At 42.4% G+C, this 22,395-nt stretch overlaps 2 protein-coding genes across 2 annotated transcripts; one reads left to right on the top strand and one right to left on the bottom strand.

The window, feature by feature from the left end:
• Nucleotides 1-4,440: 4,440 nt before the first annotated feature.
• On the bottom strand, nucleotides 4,441-4,962 carry LOC144700469 (fasciclin-like arabinogalactan protein 11). Its single transcript, XM_078571867.1, has one exon. The coding sequence runs from the start codon at nucleotides 4,960-4,962 to the stop codon at nucleotides 4,441-4,443; it is 522 nt and encodes a 173-aa protein (XP_078427993.1).
• A 16,339-nt stretch (nucleotides 4,963-21,301) lies between these two features.
• Nucleotides 21,302-22,099, top strand: LOC144700608 (fasciclin-like arabinogalactan protein 6). Its single transcript, XM_078572049.1, has one exon. The coding sequence runs from the start codon at nucleotides 21,336-21,338 to the stop codon at nucleotides 21,855-21,857; it is 522 nt and encodes a 173-aa protein (XP_078428175.1). The 5' UTR covers nucleotides 21,302-21,335; the 3' UTR covers nucleotides 21,858-22,099.
• The last annotated feature ends 296 nt before the right edge of the window (nucleotides 22,100-22,395 follow it).

Here is a 22,395-nt window from a genome sequence, read left to right as displayed (position 1 = left end):
TCTGGAAAAGAACCGGGGCGCCGAAGGGAGCCTTGGATGGATGTGTGAGCTTGCTCTCCAGAAGTTCTTGGAACTGCTTCCTCAGCTCCTCTAGGAAGGCAGGTGGCATTTTTTAGGGCGCTCGTGCAGGGGGACGTGTTCGAGGGAGCAATTCGATCTCATGGTCCACATCCCGCTTGGGCGGCAGCTTCGCAGGGAGTTGCGCGGGCATCACCCCGACAAACTCCCGCAGTACGTCTGCAATTGGCCCTAGAATTCCACCCGGGGCTGCACCGGGGTTGTTGTCGTCATCGCCAACTAAGTGCCGCCAAATGGGCTGGTGTACATCCCTGCCTTTCACCCTTTTTCTAAGGTGCCAACCCTCATATGGTGACGAGGAAGGTCTCTTCCCCCTTCCTCAATCAGTCCTTGATTTGCATGGCGGGTAGGAGTGCGGCGTTCCTCGGCTTCTGGACCCATTGGTCCCTCACGAAACATGGGTGAGATCCCTCCGGGAACAGGACGCCGCGGTACTGGGGGAACACGACAGCACGTGAACCCATTAGAAGGTCGAGACCCAGGACGACCATGAAGTCATCCATGGGGGACACCATGAAGTTGGTCCGGCCCTCCCACGTTCCCACCTGCAGCAACACCCCCTTGGCCACGCCAACGATGTCTTGGGCTTCCGAGTTGATGGCCTTGATCTTCCCTGCACTTGGGGACAGCTTCAGGCCGAGCTTCTTGGCTTCTTTCTCAGCGAGGACGTTATGTGTCGCCCCCGTGTTGACCATGGCCATGGAGGGTTTGCCGTTGATCAGTATCGGGACGTGCAAGAGGTTCAGACCCTCATATTGGAGTGGGGCACCCCCCTATAGTGCCGCTAAGCACTGTAAGGGGTTCAAGGTCACCGTACTACTTCCCCTGGGAACATCTGATTCGGGCGGCGGCACGACCATCGCATTAACGTTTGTGGACGCTGCCGTCCCTCTTGGGCAATCCTTCATGAAATGGGGTCCTCCGCAAGAAAAACAAGTTAACTTGTTGCTCCCTTGTCTCGGCTCTTGCCGTGGCGTTGCTTGAATTTCCATTTCAGGCCTTGACTACTTGGTGCTGCTGGTGCCTCAGCGCACTCTTGGCGCGGCTTATTCCCTTTCATGGGTCTGTCCTCTGTCTTGGCGGGTCTAGTGGGTCGGAGCTCTATGCTTTCCACGACCTTGTAGGCCGAGTTCAAATCTCTACACTATCTCCTCTCCAGCTCTGTATGGAGCCAGTGGGGAAGGCCCTTCGCGAAGCGGTAGAGCTTGTCCACCTCAGACATGTTGGTTATCCTCCAGATTATGGACACAAATTGGCCCACGTATTCCCTCGGATTGCCCGTCATCTTGAGGCTTTCGAGCTCTCCCCTCGCGATCCACGCCGTGTTGTGCAGCATGAAGCTCTCCTTAATCTCCCGCACAAACTCTTCATATGTCGGGGGTGGCCAATTTCCACATTCTTCCTGCTGTCGCCACCACGACTTTGCCTCATCAGTGAGGAAGTAGCTAGCCTGTAGGATCTTACTTTCATCTGAGTGTTGTCCTTGGCCAAAATACCAGTCGCACTCATACAGAAACCTGCCACTGCATCTTCCCGGCGAGAACCGTCGAACAGCGGTTTGGGGAGTGAGTGCTTCCTCCCGATGTCGATGCTGGGACAACTATTGGTGCCTTCTTCTAGTTTATCCATCTGGAGTTTTAAGGTCAGGGCCGTCTCAATCAGCTACACAAGTGCGCCGGGCCAGGTGCCGTGCACCCGTGGGCCTAGCGATCACAAACGCCACCCCTGCCTTGACGATCACACATGCCACCGGCACCCGTGTCAACACTCTAGCGTGTAGTCTGCGTGATGCCACCACATTCGACGCCCCCCAGCTAGGCACTGCACGTCCAGCACTACCCTTAGGAGCGCTTTGCGCCCGCTATGTCGTCTCGACGCTTAGTGCGCCACATGCCTTATTCTCCAAGCAGGATGTCTCCCAGCCCCGCGCCCCGCACACGCAATGCGCGCGTTGCCCGCGTGGCCGCTGCGCAGCACCCCGCACCACTCCGTGCGCTGCAACCGCAACACGCCCCCCGTGCTGTAGGTCCCGCACTTGCGCATACCGCAGTGCTCAGCGCTGGCGGGTAGCGTTGGCGCCAGCACGTGGTGTTTGGCGTTGGCGCGTGGCGCTTGGCGCGCGCGTAGTCACTGTTCAGCCCGCACCCAGCACGCGCGGACCGTACCAGATCTGTCCCGCCTTGGGCGCGGACTGGCAAGTGCACAGTCTGTAGTGGATCCCCACGGACACTAGCATTGGCCTGAAAGATCAGGTATTGGGCATCGCTACCGATTATGACTCAGTCCTTAAAATGTCGTGAGCCAAAATACAACGGACACGCCCTCCCAATAAGCACGCAGGCCTTTGGGCAGGGAATGCCGCCTAGTCAGGGGTAACAAAAATTGGACCATCAGAAATTGGACGGAGCCGAAGGGAGTGCCGCAGCTAAGATCTTTCCTTGGGTTGGCAAATTACTACCAGAAGTTTATCAAAGGCTTCTCCCGACTAGCTGCCCCTCTGACGGACTTGTTGAAGAAGGATGTGAAGTGGCAGTGGACAGACCGGTGTCAAAGAGCATTGGATAAGCTGAAGAGTGCAGTCTCCACTGAGCTGGTGCTTCGATTGCCCAAGTTTAACAAGCCATATGAGGTACACACCGATGCTTCTGATTTCGCCCTTGGTGGTGTCTTGATGCTGGATGGACACCCGGTGGCCTACGAGAGCCTCAAGCTAAATGACGCGGAAAGGAGGTACTCGGCACACGAGAAGGAGATGACGGCGGTGGTCCATTGCCTGAGAGTCTGGCGCCACTATCTCCTCGGAGGGAAATTTGTGGTCTACACCGACAACGTGGCCACCAGCTGCTTCGAGTCCTAGAAGAAGCTGACCCCGAAGCAAGCGAGATGGCAGGACTTCTTGGTGGAGTTCGACTTCGAATTGAAGTACAAGCCGGGGTGCACCAACCAAGTGGGCGACGCCCTAAGCCGCAAAGAATCGAAAGTGTTCGTGGCCGCACTTTCAGCAGTCCAAGGAAGCATCCTTGATGAAACCAAGTTGGCACTGAAAGTTGATCTAGAAGCTATTCGCCTGATGAAGCGCATTGCTACGGGCAAGTCAAGGATATTCTGGACAAAGGACGGCATCATATACGCAAATGGGAACAGGCCATATGTGCCGCGTGCGGGTGGGTTGCGCCGGAAGCTCCTTTACAAAGCACACGACGCACCCCACGCCAGACACCCAGGGCAGGCCCGGACGCTTGCACTCTTGTCCAGCAGCTATCATTGGCCGGGAATGGAATGAGATGTAGAAGCCTATATTCGTTCATGCCTGGTGCAGCCCAAAAGGTACTTGCAACCCACCAGTTTCAATATCCATTAGGTGTACAAATTAGATATACTCAACTACCTTTAAATTGTCGTCATAGCGGGACCGACAAATAGTTTTGAGTGTCCCTTAGATAATTTATATTATCTAACCAAGAATTGAGCACAAAAAGCAGCCTGCAATAAACCAAATAGAACGTCACTTTGAAAATAATGATCTAAGTTCAAAATTGACTGTGGTCAACAGACGTTGAATATCCTATTCTATCCGTCTTGAAAAGGTTTATAGTTTTGATTACTTAACTAATGTGCTCTACACACAGATTTACTTATCTTACCCTAGAAACATTCTATCAAAGCATGCAAAGGAACACGCAACCATAAATCCAACCACAACATTGACGAGAAGTTTGTCGTCATGAAGATAATTGCCGTGTGTACACTAAAGTTTTGATGACCCTGTGAAGACTTCTCTGTCACCATAATAACTTCATTTTTCTGACACAATTGTCCATAAAATATTCTCAGGAAACTTGTGTGAGATGTGACTCTCTTGTTCTATAGGCCTTCTTTTTCCCTTTTTTTATAAAAATCAGCAAATTCAGCGCCTTTTTTTGCATGTTATTTTTTCTCTTTGTTAACCTTTGACATAGTTACCTTCATAGAGAGGCTACATTAAAGTGCCAAGAAACCACGGGAATCGCTTTGTTAGTTTTTCTTCTTTCTGATTACTACCCGTAAAAGGCCGTTCAAATCCTATCATAGTGTTGTAAAGATCAGGGAGAATGAATCGTCCTTGTCTGAAAAAATGAGAACACCGACAATCCAAAGCATACAAATTGTCAAGAGAAGATCTGCAGACACGTTCAAAGACGGACATGGTACAAAGAGAAAGCGAGGAAGAACTGAGTGTAACATAGGAAGATTGTAAAACGTAGAAACAAGACAGCCTCCAGAGCTTCTCCTCGTCGGAAGAATCAGTCCTCGTGAACATCCAAGGGGTCAGCGTTGAGGAGGATACGTGACCTTATTCATTGCACCCAGAAGGTCGACCTCTTACAGACCGGGGGGAATCAGAACATCAAAGACTAGGAAGACCGAGGCCGAAAAGTCTTCAGTGAGGGGGTTCTTCACCGCCGTGATCACGCTACCGGATGAAACGAAAGGTCTACTGGGTAGAGCTTGGACGATGGTCAGAGGAACCCCGGCTAGCGTATTCACCGGGCCGTTGAGGGTAGAAAGACCGTTGAAGGTGAAGAAGCCGACTAATACCTGATATTGCAGAAGCCGCCTCTTCTGAGCCAGAGTCCGGTTCTCTATGAAGCCAGGAGGGAGTTTGCGGAAGGCGACATCGTTGAAGGCGAAGACGGTGATACCTTGAAAGTTAGGGTTCGGGTTGTCTATCGCGTTCTGGATCAGATTGAGGATGCCTGTGTCTTGCAGAAGCTTGATCAGCATTCTGAACTGGTTCGCATGATTAAGGATGACTATCACTTCCTTCGTATGCTGGGCGTCCGACGCCGGTGCCTGCAAAACTAAGAGAAGAGCAAGCAGCGCGAATACACGATGGGAAGCCATGGCGTGAATTGAATTCTGGGATGACGAAGTGTTGGGGTGTGTCATCCCCCCCCATTACGGGAATGTGAAGGGGGAGGGCTTGACTAGTCAAACCCCAATAAAGGAAGGGGGAGTTGAAAAGTTTTAACCCCCCTCCTCTTGTCTCTTTGTGGGAATATGAAGAGGCTTCTTTGGAGAATATGAAAAGGCTCTTGGCTTTTCATATTCCAGACCTTTCAAATTCCCTGAAACTGTAATTGGCCCTCTATATATAGAGGGCAAATCTATTCTGAAATGCAAGGAATATGAGTTTTCTGTTCATTCTTCTTGTCTCTTCCTCTCTTCTCCTCTCTCTCTCTCCTTTGGTTTGTCTTCATCACTCCTTGGTGGCCGCTCCCTTGTCTTGGGAGTTTGAGGAGTTGCTCCGCAGCACCATACGAGAAGTCGTTGCCCTGCACCAAGAGCCTTGCACGTTGACGTCACGCCGGTGACGTAAAGAGGTTCTTGTTTCCTGTCTCTATACGCCGACACAGTTATCACGTCCGAGTTGATTCCGCATTTCACCGTAGCGTCTTGGGTCGTTGTTTCTCTTCAACGAGTTACAACAAGTGGTATCAGAGCCAGGTTGTTTTACTCGGATTTGATATGACGTCATCTTCATCTCGTTTTGATGTTGAGAAGCTAGACAGCTCGTCGAACTTTAACCTGTGGCAGCAGCGGGTGTACGATCTGTTGATCCAGCAGGATTTGACGTTGACCTTGGATGGGCCGAAGTCTGATAATGTTACGGCAGCGGATTGGCACAAGTATCAGCAGAAGGCCGCGAGCATGATTCCATTATGCTTGTCCGATAGTGCTCTTCATCATGTTCTTGGCGACAAGGATCCCGCGGCGATTTGGGATAAGTTGGCGAAGCGCTTTGCATCAAAGTCGATGATGAGCAAGTTGGCGTTGAAGAGAAGATTATTCGGGCTACGAATGGCTGAAGGTGCTGATTTATCTGTTCACATTGATTGTTTTAATCAGTTGATTACAGATCTGATGAAGATTGAGGAGGTGTTCTCTGACAAGAACAAAGTGATATTTCTGCTGGTTTCTCTTCCCGAGTCGTACGATCACCTCGTGATGACCTTGTTGCATGGAAGCAAAGCGCCAGGTCTTGAGGAGGTTATTACAACCTTGATGGAGTATTATCAGCGGAAGAAAGGAGCTGAAGATACCCATGGCGAGGCACTCTACGTGAAGAACGGGAAGGAACGTGGACGGCAGAAGGAGAAGGGGAAGTCGGGAGAGAAGAACCATCAGTCCAAGTCTCGGACCAATTGGTTGAAGAGCGTGACATGCCACAAGTGTCACGAGAAAGGACATCTTCGGAGAGATTGTCCAAAGTTGAAGAATGGGAAGACGGATGCTGCAAAGACGAGCACTGCTAATGTCGCGAGGGTTGAGGAGGGTAGCGACGGAGACGTCTACTCTGCCTTGGTCGCCGCTGATGAATTAGTAGACTCGTGGATTTTGGATTCTGGCTGCTCCTACCATTTATGCCCTCACGTTGACTGGTTTCACTCTTATGCAAGTGCTTCAGGAGTTGTTGCTATGGGGAACGATGCTCCTTGCAAGATTGTTGGCGTTGGAACGGTGAAGATCCGGATGTTCGATGGAGCAATCAGAATGCTGGGTAATGTGCGGCACGTGCCGGATCTACGGCAAAGTTTGATTTCGCTCGAGTACTTGGAGGCGAATGGCTGCACATTCAAGGCCGCGGATGGAGTATTGAAAGTTTGTAAAGGAGCGCTTGTTGTTATGAAGGGGGCACGTTTATGAGCCAACATTTACAAGCTTGAAGGGAGCACTGTGATCGGTGGAGCTGCAGTTCCTACACCACGGGAGCCAAGGACGGACTACACACTCTTGTGGCACTTGCGCTTGGGCCACATGAGTGAAGCCAGCATGTAGAAGCTACATGCACGAGGTCTGCTACCCAGCGTGAGGTCTTGCAAATTGGACTTTTGCAAGTACTGTGTCATGGGCAAACAGTGCCGGGTGACGTTCAAGGCGGCAGAACATGATACTGGCGGTGTCATGAATTACATCCATGCTGATGTTTGGGGGCCTGTTGACGTGATGAGCCGTGGAGGTCCTCGGTATTTTCTAACGTTTGTTGATGATTTTTCCAGGAAAGTTTGGGTTTACTTCTTGAAGCACAAGTCGGACGTTTTCTCACGGTCAAGACTTGGTGAGCAAGAGTTGAGAACCAAACGGGGAAAAAGATCAAGGTCTTGCGGACTGACAATGGTACGGAATTTAAGAATTCTGAATTTGATCAGTTCTGCATAGAGCATGGCATTCGGTGTCACTTTACGGAGAAGAAGACCCCTCAGCAGAATGGCGTTGCAGAACGCATGAACCACACCATTGCAGAGAGAGCAAGGTGTTTGCGGTTGAATGCTGAATTGCCCAAGGAGTTCTGGGCAGAGGCAGTTCAGATGGCGCCGTACTTGGTGAATAGGTCATCAAATTCTGCTCTTGATGGGAAGGTGGCTGAAGAGGTATGGACTGGAAAACCTGTGGACTACTCCATGTTGCGTGTTTTTGGATGTCCAGGTTATGTCCTTACACCTGCTGATGAGTGGTCAAACCTTGATCCAAAGTCCAAGAAGTGCATTTTCTTGGGGTATAGCGACGAAGTGAAAGGCTATCGGCTTTGGGATCCGGAAGTGCAAAAGATTGTGTTCAGCAGGGATGTGGTTTTTGATGAAAATCACATGGGGAAGCCTTCCAATGAGCAGGGAGATCAGAATTCAGGTGGCGGCAATGTCCAAGAGAGGACTTGGGTGGAGGTGGAGAATGTGCAGATTCCACCCAGTTCAACTGATGGTGGAGAATCAGCTGATGAGGCCGTAGAGAATTCTGAGAGCATTGCTGTTAGGCGGGCGAGGCGGGAGACGAGGCCGCATGTACGTCTGGAGGATTATGTGACTATTGCTTTGTTTGTAGGAGATTGAGAACCAACGTCTTTCAAGGAGGCACTGAATTGCCCCGAGAAAGATAAATGGCTGCAGGCGATGTCCGAGGAACGCACATCCTTGGACAAGAACCAAACATGGGAGTTGGTGGAGCTTCCGGCAGGGAAGCGAGCCATCGGATGCAAGTGGGTGTTTAAGAAGAAGGTGCCACTTTCCGAGGCAGAGCAGCCATCATACAAAGCACGGCTAGTCGCAAAGGGCTTTGCTCAGAAACAGGGAGTTGATTATAATGAGATCTTCTCACCTGTTGTTAAACATACATCTATTCGCATGGTGTTAGCTATTGTTGCGCATGAAAACATGGAGCTGGAGCAGTTGGACGTGAAGACGGCATTCCTTCATGGTGATTTGGAGGAAGTGATCTACCTGAAGGCTTCGTTGTACCGGGGGCAGAGAACCTTGTTTGCAGGCTGAGGAAGTCCTTGTATGGGCTGAAGCAGTCTCCGAGGCAGTGGTACAAGAAGTTCGACTCATTCATGGTGCGCATTGGCTATTCAAGGTGCGAATTTGATTGTTGCGTCTACATGAAGATATGTGATGATGGTTCTCCTATATATTTGATGCTCTATGTGGATGACATGCTCATTGCTTCGAAGAATGTACATGAGATTGGACGATTGAAGGCATTGTTGAGCAGGGAATTTGAAATGAAGGATCTGGGTGCTACGAAGAAGATCCTTGGAATGGAGATTCATAGAGACCGTGCGAATGGTCATCTATGGTTGACTCAGAGGAGCTATCTTGAGAAGATTGTTGATCTGTTTGGCATGAGGAATGCTAAAGCAGTGAATACTCCTCTTGCTAACCATTTCAGGTTGTCCGTTGCGCAGAGACCTGAAGCTGCTGAAGACATCGCTGAAATGAAGTCTATTCCCTATGCTAGTGCCGTTGGTTCTCTCATGTATGCTATGGTCTGTACAAGGCCGGATATTGCTCACGCAGTTGGACTGGTGAGCAGATTTATGAGCAATTCGGGGAAGGAGCATTGGAGTGCGGTGAAATGGATTCTTCGATACTTGAAGGGCACAATTGATACAGGAATTCTCTTCAACAAAGGGAGTTCACTTTCAGTATGTGGTTATGTCGATGCTGATTTTGCAGAAGACATTGACAATCAAAGATCCACGACCGGTTATGTGTTTACGGTGGCCGGTGGACCTATGAGCTGGAAGTCAACACTCCAGTCAACTGTGGCATTGTCTACAACGGAGGCGGAGTACATGGTGGCCACGGAAGCTGCTAAGGAAGCCTTGTGGTTGAAGGGTTTGTTCAAAGAACTCAGCATTGCTCAAGGTGGAGTTCCTCTGTTATGTGACAGTCAGAGTGCCATTTGCTTGGCAAAGAATCAGGTCTACCATGCACGGTCAAAGCACATTGACGTGAGGTATCACAAGATTCAGGAGCTGTTGAATTCTGAGGAGATTATCCTTTAGAAGGTGCACACGGAGGAGAATGCCGCAGACATGTTGACGAAGGTTGTCACGGTGGAGAAGTTCAAACATTGTTTGGACTTGGTGCATGTTGCAGGTACCTTGATGGAGGTGGAGCGCCTGCGACGTGGGAAAGCGACAAGAACACCTAGCGCGACTGGGGTGTCTGCCAAGGTGGAGTTTGTTGGGGTGTGTCAGCCCCGCGATTACGGAATGTGAAGGGGAGGGCTTGACTAGTCAAACCCCAATAAAGGAAGGGGGAGTTGAAAAGTTTTAACCCCCCTCCTCTTGTCTCTTTGTGGGAATATGAAGAGGCTTCTTTGGAGAATATGAAAAGGCTCTTGGCTTTTCATATTCCAGACCTTTCAAATTCCCTGAAACTGTAATTGGCCCTCTATATATAGAGGGCAAATCTATTCTGAAATGCAAGGAATATGAGTTTTCTGTTCATTCTTCTTGTCTCTTCCTCTCTTCTCCTCTCTCTCTCTCCTTTGGTTTGTCTTCATCACTCCTTGGTGGCCGCTCCCTTGTCTTGGGAGTTTGAGGAGTTGCTCCGCAGCACCATACGAGAAGTCGTTGCCCTGCACCAAGAGCCTTGCACGTTGACGTCACGCCGGTGACGTAAAGAGGTTCTTGTTTCCTGTCTCTATACGCCGACACAGTTATCACGTCCGAGTTGATTCCGCATTTCACCGTAGCGTCTTGGGTCGTTGTTTCTCTTCAACGAGTTACAACAAGAAGCCTTCTCCAATGGAGTTCAAATAGGCAAGAGCTCTGTTTGAGAGCATATTCTGTGAAAATTTATCTGTGGTCTCTTTCATTTTTAAATTTCAAATAGCACTCGGAAACTGTTCTGGCTTTAAAAGCTCATTCACTGTCGATGCTTCATGAACGTTTGAGTGCCCCTTGAGGAAATAATGAGAAAGTGAGATTGAATGCAGCGATATAAAAATAAGTTGACATCATCAAGGATCTTTTAATTATAGAGCCCTGAAATGATTGATTTGGCTACTAGCAAATAATTTCTGCGGCTAATTGTGCTCCACCTCATCTTGCATGCTGGGGACGAGGGATTGACTTAAGTTGTGGTGTGCAACTTCCAATCCTTCGTGTCTACATTTTACAAAGAATTGAAGTGGTTGAATTTGTACAATATAGACATATTTACGGCAAGAAAAAGTTTCTCCAATCAGAGCAAACCTTCATCTGCCTCGTTGTTATCCATCCCCGATGAAAACACGGTACACTTAGAAATCGAACAACGCAAACGTGGGAAAGGGTAGTAGGCAAATAACATTTGTCTTTGTCTCCTAAGATATAATTTAACGATTATCTTTCTTTTAAACTTTTTATCTTCTTTCTTTCTGTGACGTTGAGAAAGTACAAGCTGATATTTCAAATCTGAAGCATTTGACACGCTTTAGGATATAACTACATAATATTGTGCGGTTGTCTCGCCGCGAAGGACATCCCATGTGAGAATCAGTTAAAGAAAGGTTCGTAAACGGTCTGTGATACATGTATTTTGCATCAGAAGAGGGCAGAGATATATTACGCAAAAGTCTGAAATTATAATACAACCAACACACATTTAAGTTTGTTCCTATTTCTCAGCACTAGCACAACTATTCGGCGGACAGTTTTTATAAAATATATCAGACGAGGGCTTCCTTTTAATAATCAACTGGACATAATCACAGTAGAGAACACCTTGAGTAATTGCTGGTTCGCGCTTATTTTTTCGTTTCTGGCTCATGATAACATGATAGTTTAATGGATATTTATATACTTTTTAAATGATTATTCTTATTATTAATTCAGAATTTATCATGTTATTATTTGAATCAACTAAATATTTATGCATGAGCTATAAACTCTAATTTTTGCACATTATGGTTATTTTTGACTAAACTTCTTGACTTCTTTGAAGTCAACTAATTTTAGCACTGATGAGTGTTCTCTAGTTTCAGATGTGCAGAAATTCACAGGAATCAGAAGACACAATTCTTCAAGAGTTGGAGTTTTTTTGAGAGTTTAGTGATTCTTAAAAGGGGCCTTGAAAGGTGAAAAAGGGTGTTGGGGCCTTCAAATGAGAAATCAGAGGAAGATGGGCCACCATATGACCTGTCCATTGGGCTCTCAAAAGCCTTCCAAAGAAAGAAGTTTAAGATTACAAGGGGAAACTCTCAACCCATGGAGAAAAAGAGGAGAAAATGGCAATAAAAGAAAAAAGAAAATACCCAAAGGGGTATTATAATAATTATTCCAATCTATAAATACTATTTTCTCCCTCATTTCCCCTCATTATGGATATAGCAATTGGCTGCCCAGCAGGATAAGTCATATTTCAGGATCCAGGTTGTTCAACCTACTTAATGTAAGTTTGTTGAAGTTTTCATGCAATCTCATCTCCTGTTTGCATTAAAAAACGCCTGATCCTGGGAAATATAAGGATCCACATTTGAGAGCAAGCATTGAGGGCTCACCAGGATTGCATTGAGGTTTTAGGAACTTAGGTTTCCATTTTCACATCATCATCCATCCATTTACCCTTAAAATCCATCATTTTCTCACTCTAAACATTCAATTTTCCCTACTTTCTCTCTCTATAATTGTTTCATTATCTCTATATATCTTCATACATATCCCTAGTTCATTCTCTAGAAATTTCATCAAATGTATCCTTCATTTTACCTTCAAATTTTATCTCAAACTTCTTCTACACTCTCTCTTTATTTTCTCTCTCTATCTCTTCATTTCAGTCATTTTCTCTCTCTAAAACCATTTCTTTAGCTCTCTAAAGTCTCTTCCAGTATCTCTATAGATCATCCTTCACTCTTTCTTTCAAAATTCAAAATAAAAAATTTTGTTTGGATTACATCATTTAGGGCAAAAAAAGTGGAGATGGAGGACTTAGTCAAATTGACTAAGTCTTAACCATATTGGGTCAAGCCCATTAGGGCTTAGCCCGTTTGGCTAAGTCTTGACTTAGCCGAATTAGGCTGAACCTTAATTGGCTAAGCCACTAAGGCCAGCCCTATAAGTGCCACACAAGGACCACCGGCTCATCCGGTCTACCGCTACCACCGCCACCGTTCCACCATTGCCGCCGCCGGCGCTAGCCGGAAAAGGTATATTTCTTATTTTATATATTTATAATTTCCAAAAAAATCAGAAAAAATCATTAAAACTAATATAACCAATGTTCAGTATTTTTAACATTTACAAAAATTCAAAAAATATTAAACTATTGTTTTAAATATTTCTAGTGTTTTATGGTGTTAATTAAATTAAAAAATTCAAAAAGTATTATTTTCCTTTTATAGTAATAATTTAAATTATGAAAAGTTGTCTAAACTATTTTTAGTGTTTTTCTTTGTAATTCTGATTTAATTTAGATCATATGAATTTATATAAATTGACTAAATATCCATAAAAATCTTAGAAATTATATATCTCACTTTCAAACTCACTTCATTCATTCCAAGCTTGAGAAAAATTTTGAAATTAAATTTCTGCCTCTTTGTGGATTGACCCATAACTTGCCCTATAATTATAGAGTATTTAAATGTAAATTTCATCATCTGATGATTGATGTAAAAGAATTCGACGGTATTGTCAAAATGGTGTACAACACAATAAAGAGATGAATGCGACATCGGGATTTGGATGATGCAACTTTTAAAATAATGAGAAGGGGTTCGATAATTGCCAATTAAGACCAAGATCAGGGGATGACACGAGAAGGCTAGGGCCGGTAGGCTCCCAATGACCCCGAATCTGCTTGAAGACTGACGTGGATGGGGTAGACAATCACTGTTCGAACGTGTCCCAGCTTTGTCGTCAGCAACTTAATCCAACACTTCAAATGAATGAATCTCATCTCCACTTTAAAAGAAATTTTCAGGGCTAGTTTTTAATTGTATCCTCTTTCCATATAAATGGACTGAACGATGAGACGATCCCTAAAACTAAAGCAAAATGAAGGAATTCTTTGGAGCAAAAGTGAAATTGTCTCACCCCATTACCTAGGTATACATCCCTAATTTTCTTTCTCTTTATTCATTCTTGTATGGTCGAACACATCCTGTAGTCAGAGGGAACTGCTCCGTGGATCAACTTTTATCCTGGTATTTTATTTGGTTTTCAGTTTCCATCTCAATTGATCTTGATTTCTGCTCTATTAAATCGCTTTGGCTTGGGTGAAATGTACAGGCCCTTGTCTTGATTCAATAAGGAAGTTGGCTAAATATCCAATTTGATTATCACGTTAAACAATGCTATAAAAGTAAGGTGGATTAAATATTCCTTACTGTCCTCTGAATCCCCACATTATTCACCAACCATTACAGTTTCAAAACCCTCTATTACGTACTCTCTTTAATTCATTACACTACTGATTCTAGATCTTTTTTTTAAGGATCAGGGGGATTCAAGTGAGGACCTATATTCTCTTAATATTCTCTCATGTCTCCTACCTCCCTATTCTCAATTCTCTTCCCTTATGATCTCTAGGGATCTATTCTTTATTTAAAATTGAAATTATATGAGAGGATCCCCATTTACCTTGAAAATATGATCTTTACTAAATATCATGTCTAATCAAGCTTAAATCTACTAAAACTACACTCTATATATCTTGAATTAAATCCTTGAACGCTGCTCCTTGTGGACGACCCCTCTACTTATCATGTACATCTTAAGTTAGAGGGTTGATTATAAATGTCACTATATAAGTTTATTACAAACAAAAATAATAATTATACTAGTAAAATAAAGTAAAATTCTGCTTATCTAATGATTACTGAATCATGGAAAGGCTGCACTTGACTTCACGCTAATACATCATAATGTGAAAATGTTTTGTTAGACCATTTTAAGCCAAGTTATATATTTCACATCATTTCAGTACTTATAAGCATGAGATCATATGGAACCCTAGGTCGTGCATGTAAAATGGTACAATGAATCTGATTGTCATTGTACAACAGAAATCCCATAGAGTTGTCCTTTCCACCAACGATAGCTAAGTTAGTTATGACAATCATGGATATGAAGAATATTAACTGCCATATTGACTAATATCAATGATTCATATTTCTAGTGAAACGATTTATTATCAATGGATACCTGATATTTTAACACGATCATAACTGAAATTCCAACTTGGCAAAAAATATTTCTGCCCATAATTGAACCACTGCAATTTGCACACCTTAATGTATAGTTTTCGGGTGTACCATATAACCAGTCATCTATTTTCAGATTCAGTAGTGACGATGCTCTTCTATGAAGAGATGAATCTAGTGGGCTTTAACATGGCTGGTTGTACGAGTGGTATCCTCTCTGATCTTTTCCTTTGGAAAATTTAACATATCCATCAGTAATAATATTCACCGTAAGAGGAATTAAGTATATAATAACAAAATATAGGAGTTGAGTAATATTAATGAAGATATTAAAAGGGTGTAAGATAAGAAACTTGGAAGTGAGAGGAAGTGAGAAAAGTAAGATAAAATTTTAGATCATACATAATAATGCTATAGTAGATGGTGTTAGGGAGAGGTTTGGAAAGAAAGAGCTAATATAAGATAAGATTTAATTTTTTTATTTGGGGTAATATTTTTATAGATGTAACAGATATCAAGAAAGTAGGATATTGAAATGAATTTTTAGTATGATAATTATTGATGATAATATGATAGGTAATGGAGTAGTCATGTTTAGAATTTTAATTAAAATGTATATAAAATTCTAAGTATTATATCCTTAGTAGGATATACCTAGTATGATTTTATATTTTAAGTTATATTTAGGTACCGGTAGGGTGGAACTTTGCTATTCTCTGTAGATTATGAGTCTTATTTTCTATTAAAATTCTAAAATAACTTTTCCAGAACCCATGTCTACCTCCCCTCTCATTACAAGAAAATAAATATATTCGATAACCCTACATAATTTCAATCTCTAATGTTTCTAAAAAGAAAAGAAATAACATAACACATACTATCTTATATATATGCATGTATCATCTGTATCATTCTCTCTTTATTACTCCGCATTATTGTTACACACTATTCTATCATTTAAAGTGGTGCCTACTACTAATTAAATGAGTTTAATTTATACATATTGTCTCAATTTATTATCTTTTTACTGTAACTTCATCCTATATTCTATTGTATGATAAAACTACATCTTATTACCAGCATTATCATTACATTCTTCATATTTTTAATTTGAATCCCCACACAGTCTCAAAACATCTTATTACCACTTCACATTCAGAAGTGGGTTTCGACACTTTCATATTTTATTTTATCAAGGCAAGTTAAATTTACAATGACATTAAAATAACATTTTTTATTGCCTTTGCTAAACTTGCCCTTTTTTGAGGGACTGGAGTCCCTTAGGGTAAGTTGATTTTTTAGTTTGTATTTATCACTAAATATTTGGAATTCATCTTCATTTTTTTTAATTTTAACATGATTTCAAAGGACCTTCATCTTATCACTGCATTAAAGGCATTAGGATCAATTTGAGGTGGCATTGTATTGATCCTAATTTAATTGTTTAAAATCCTATAACTATAATTTTGTGTTATGTTTAATATTGTATCATGTAGACATATTATTTGAAGCAAGGTAAAAATTAATTTTGTAATTCGTTTTTCCAATTCACTTTTCCTACATTTCTCGTTATGATATTTATTTTTAATGATTTTTGTAAAGCGTTTGAATCACGAGCTCTTTAAAAACTGTATTTACTTAACATGACATGATTGATCATGGAGAGTGACCAAAAGTGGGTTGATCCTTATTCCAAATTCTACTACGGGAGCTCACATTGAGACATGCATGACTGATCAGATGATTAGCAGACATTGCACACATAATATGCACATCATGATATTCAACAATATGACCCTACACCTAACACTTCCCTATCTTAGGTGTATTATCAAGGTGATCCATGCCAACACTCGTCACAGCAGATTAGTTCTCCTCAACTCACACCCCCATTTTCTGTCTAGATGTGATTCATTCCTGATCAACATATATGACAATTTTTATGGTGATAAGTACTCATACTCCCATCACACTCATGTCACAACTTATCTCGTTGATGAATCCCCTTGACATGATCACACATCTTACCGATCGGCCAAATCAATCTGTGAACATGTATTTATGCATTGGCTTATCAATGCTAATGGCTTATGTTGACTAGGAATGGCTTTACGGCACACAAGCTAATCCCTTATATTGATGATTTAGAAATCTACCTTCATGGTTGATAACATCAAACTAGATCAAGAAAATTATTCCTTTCTTCCTTTTTTACCTCATAATTCTAGATTTACACTATCATTATTATGCACTTAGGGAAAAAATGAGAAATTAATGGTTTATTTTTCAAGCTATATTTTAATATATTTTATTCATTATTGAACCTAGCCCCACTAGACTCCTTAGAGTCAACTAGATTTCTCTAATCTTACTGAAGTTTTATTCTAAACACAAGACTTAGGGAGTACAATGGGGAATTGGAGATACAAATGCTACGAAAGTAATAAACTAAGCCATCTAATAGATAACAAGAAGAGGCGCAATACACAAGAAGCCCACACTAGAAGCTCAGTCCAAACCTCATTAAGGACTGGGTCAACTAAAGGCACAAGTTGTCTAACTAGCCCACAATTTGAATTATAAAGATTTGCATTCAAATATTTAAAGAAGAAAACATGTGTCCCGGCTAGAAATAAAGAAATCCTAGCCCTCCAAACCCATAGAATTGAACCGAATGGCTGGGAGAGTTAGGACACTTCTATTTATTATTTTTCCCCCTCTGTTCCTATCTCATCTTGGATTTCTACTCCCAACCTTGTATCTCATTCTTGACTAAATTTTATTTATTTATCAAAGAATTTTAAAAATCCATAAAAACATGAAACCACCTAAATTTTTTTTAAAATATATTTGAATTGAAATTTACTCTCTCGTTACTTGCTCCTTGATGATTCGGCCCTTGCCTTATTCGAAGTAATGAGAATTTCATAAATATTGTTGCATAAGTCAGAGACTTTAAAAAACCTATTTAACCTAAAACCTGGTTTAGTTATTAATGGCCAACGTTAAAGAGAGGCAATGCTAATGAGCATGTTCCGATAAAGGGAACGGTCAAATGGCACAGAAACAAGACATAATTAGGATAATTGAGACACAATGCACATGATAAGCAGAAAGAGTGATGCTAATGACATATCTAGTTGAGATAATTGATCAATAACTTAAATAGCATAATTATAAAGGACCATAAGAATTTAGCCACTGAATTCAAGAGATCAGTCGCGAGTACAATGAAGATGAATTTAGGGAATATTTCAGTGAGGATTTTTAAACTTGATAAGTTGGAGATGGATCACACTTTTCCGCTGACCATGCTTTACAAGATTGATAGGGGAAGATGTAGGAAGAGGATTGGTGATAAAAAATCAACTTTATGAGCTGATTGATGAAGCCTCCATGATGACTGTTGAAGCAAAAGATGGAACACACATTTAGAGGAGAGAACATATGCTCATAATGTCCTTGTGTTGGGATGGAATGGAACACAGATTTAGCTAATAATGGAGTACCCTAGTCCTAATTATAGGCTTGAACTTCTGACACACATTGAAAATCTTCTAAGGTGGTTTTTTGGACTTGCCAAAATTACTAAATGGACCAACTACACGTTGACTTTTTCACTATTACTTTCAGAAGTCCATGGATCTCTGTAGTGAAACATGAAGCACACACTCATCCAAATGGACATATAATTTATTTTATGAAGTTCTACTTATATCTGGCCCAATACTACAAAGGTAGCGCTTGATAGGACACACTCCATCCCACTATCCTGGCTGCTTTTAATTTCTTAGACAAATTTCACTTTCTACGTTTTCATAAATTTTCTTCTATTACATTTAAATAAGTAGTAGGGGATTTTTAAGGTAAACGTAAAGGGATGCCAATCACTCCACACATGATTATGCTAAGGCCCTCTTGCATTCAACATGTTCAAACTGTTGGGTTTTTCTTACACCCGCTACACATTTTCATGCATAGCATTTATAAACATAATTTATGTGTGGAAGTACATAATCAAACTTCACTAATTTCAGCTATATCTTCCACATTTTATCTTCATACACACCCATCTTATCTTAAAATCCCCTGGCGAACTCTCTCATAGACGTAGAGAGACCAAGGGGTCTAAAGTCTCCTATATTGTGTGGTGAACAACCAGCAAAGGGAAAGGGGTGAACCTGGAAATCTAACAGATCTATGAAAATATAAATTATTCTGCATCTCATTTAAAAGTCGTTAGAAATAAAAATATATTAAACATGGAGTAATATAGTTCTCTTAAACTCGGCAGTGAATGGATAAAAAAGCTAGTATGTGTACTTCTTTCAATACATATTTTCACCTAAATGGATACTTACATTTAAATTTTTGAATATGATTTTCTCAGGCACAAGTTACTGGGTTATATGTTTTAAAATGAAAAATAGCCTTTGACCGATATTGTATTAAATTTGAATTATAGCTTTAGTTGTTGGAAAAACTGATATGGAGCCTGAAATGGTCCTTTCCCAACTGTGGTATTTGAAAGGGCCAACGCTGCACCAGAGTTAGTGGTGTGTGTCCCTTGTTGTGGTAGGATGGAGGGATCTCTGAGCCACAAGTTGATGGCAAGGTTACTCTATAGTAAGATTTACACGTTCTATGTTATGGATGAATGACAAAAAAAGCATAAATAATTTCACAACCAGTCTACCTAAGGACCTGCGTAGAGTGTGTAGAGGGCAGCATGAAGTGTTGTTGAAAAACCTATACCACACAGGACAACAACCTTACGACCAGACCCATAATACACTTTGTGAGAACTATCAGTTCAGTAGTTGTGATAGTAATGATAAATAGTAAAAAATTGAAATATCTTTTAGTTTACCTACCCCTTTCAAGGTTTTTCTGCGGGGTATATCTCTTTGGCCTATTCTGATGGAAAGGTCATGAATCACATACCATTTTGATAACCTTTATTTAACTGATTCTAATATGGTAGATTATTTGCTACAAGCCAACCTCACAATATTATGAAGCTCAATGCCAGAAGTATGTGGAAATGGTTCAGCTACAAAACATCAGCCAATATTTTCTTCACCATATGCCGAAATGACGAGTGGTTCCCCCGTAGACGAGTCTGAACTGCGAAATCCAGTTATCCTCCCAGTCAGCAAGGAGCTCAGTGTGGACCGATATGATTTAACATTAAGATTAGCTAGTAAGAAATGTACACGCATCCCGTTACACTCGTTCTGAGGTTAATGGCTATGATCAAATATAGGATCAAAGATAGACAATGATGATTATTTCTAGATAGGAACTAGTCTAACCATATAATTTCATCTTGATATAGCCATTACGTTTATGATTAAGAAGTGGATAACAAACTATTATATCGTAATATAAATGCAAACTGCCATGTATTAGTTCAACTGTGGACAGTATAACAATCATAAAAGTATGCCTTTCTCTCTCTTTTTCTGATTTATCGCCTATAATTTATCTTGTTCTTCTGGAAGGTGCACGATTTTCTATAGACCGAACGTTTACCAATCAAGACAGGCTTGAGATACAGATTGTGGAATAGGATGTCAGGAAGAAACGATGACTAAAATAAAGACTATCAGTTGATTATTTCTGAAAAGGACAAAAATAAAATTGTTCCTTGCCTATTCGTCTCTCCGTCTATTGGTGGAATAATTCCAAACCCAAGATGCTATGGTAGAAATGCGGAATCAACTCAGACAATAATAAGACAATAAAGACAGATAATAAGAATATCCTTGCGCCGCCAGCGTGACGTCAACGTCCAAGGCTCTCGGTGCAGGGCACTAGCTTCTTATGTGATGTAGTAGAGCAACTCCTTCAGCTCCTAAGCCAAGGGAGTAACCACCAAGGAGTGATGAAGACAATAAACAAGGGAGAGAGAGAGAGAAGAAGGGATGAAGAAACAAGAAGAATAGATAAAAAAACCACTTGATGGCTGCAAATCCGATTACGGTTCAAGGGGTATGAACACCACTTTAAATAAGGGATGAACACCGCGGGAACGCTAGAAACGTCCCCCCAAATGGGCAATTTCCTAACAAAGAGACAAGATGGGAGATAGATGACTTCAGGCATCTATTCCCGTGCGCCCCTTCCTTATTGGGGCTTTGACCAGTCCAGCCTCCCCCCCCCTCTCCGGCATTCCCTGGCTGGGGGGGATGACAAACCCCAACAATTTCTGAGTACTAAGTGTTTTCATGGGGGATAGATGACTTCAGGCATGGATACCAACGAGGCAGATGAAGGTTTGCACAGAAGCGGAGACGCTTCTCTGATTGTATAAAATTTCCTTGCTGTACAAATGTGCCCACTTAAATTTTTTTAAAAGTTTAGGCATGACGGGATGAAAGTTGCGGACCACAAATTAAGTCACGTCCTCGTCCCTAGCGCGTCAGTGCCCAACAAGGGATGTAGCACACCGTTTAGCCGTAGAACTTATTGAAATACTTTAAAGGCAACTCAATCAATTCATGGCCGCATAATTAAAAGACTTGATTCATGATGGCCGCTTTTGTAATACCGCTGGTTTTTGTATTATATCTTCCGACAATACGTCAAACGTTCGCGACGCGTCGATATTGAGTCCAAATCAATCATTAGCAAATTATCTTTTTAAGCTAGCACAATTTCCGATTGCCATTTTACTTGTTGAAAAGATGAAAAGTTAAGATAAATATTTTCAGAGAATATGCTCTCCGACAGAGAGAGAACAACGCTTGTCGCCTATTTAAACCCCATTGGAGAAGGCTTCTTCATCCCAGAATTCAGTTCACGCCATGGCTTCCCTTCGTGTATTTGCGCTGCTAGCTCTTATCTTAGTTTTGGAGGTACCGGCGTCGGACGCCCAGCGTACGAAGGAAGTGATAGTCATCCTGAATCGTGCGAACCAGTTCAGCACGCTGATCAAGCTGCTGCAAGACACAGGCATTCTCACTTTGATCCAGAACGCGATAGACAACCCGAACCCTAACTTTCAGGGTATTACCGTCTTCGCCCCCAACGATATCGCCTTTCGCAAACTCCCTCCTGGCTTCATAGAGAACCTGACGATTGCTCAGAAGACGCGGCTTCTGCAATATCAAGTATTAGCCGGGTTCTTCACCTTTAACGGTCTTTCTGCCCTCAACGGCCCGGTGAATACGCTTGCCGGGGTTCCTCTGACCATCGTCCAGGCTCTACCCAGTAGACCTTTCGTTTCTTCCGGCAGCCAGATCACGGCGGTGAAGAACCCCCTCACTGAAGACTTTCCGGCCTCGGTCTTCCCAATCTTCGATGTCCTGATTCCTCCCGGTCTGTGAGAGGTCGACCCTCTGGGTGCAATCAATAGGGTCACACATCCTCCTCAACACTGACGCCTTGGATGTTCAAGACGACTGATTCTTCCGACGAGGAGAAGCTCAGGCGTTTGTTTTGTTTCTATCTCTACGTTATGGCCATCTTGGTCTTGTTTTCTCTCGACAGTGTTTGTTCATCTTTTCTTTAGATCATTTGTAGGCTTTGAATTGTTTATCAGGATCCCAAAACTCATTATCTTTTATGACGTGAAAGCTTCATTCTCTCTAATCTATAGAAGGATAGAGTAGCACTTGACAAAAATGGCCTTCTCATTAAATACGGGTATAATTCACTAGGTAAAAAAACAAACACGGCGTGACCTTTATGGCAAGGTAACCAAGTAAAAGGTTAACTAAGAGACAAAAGATCAAGCAATTAACAACGCCGGAATTTGGAGATGTTGGCAAAAAAAACCGAAAAAGAAAGCTCAATAGAATGAGAGCGAATATAGGCGGTTAACTCACATGTGTTAATGAACTGATTATTACTGACGACGAAGAC

This window comes from Wolffia australiana, chromosome 3 (genome assembly GCF_029677425.1).
Source record: "Wolffia australiana isolate 7733 chromosome 3, ASM2967742v1".
Classification (NCBI taxonomy): domain Eukaryota; kingdom Viridiplantae; phylum Streptophyta; class Magnoliopsida; order Alismatales; family Araceae; genus Wolffia; species Wolffia australiana.
Note: the sequence above shows the minus strand (reverse complement) of the source record. Positions and strands in the feature narration are given on the sequence as shown.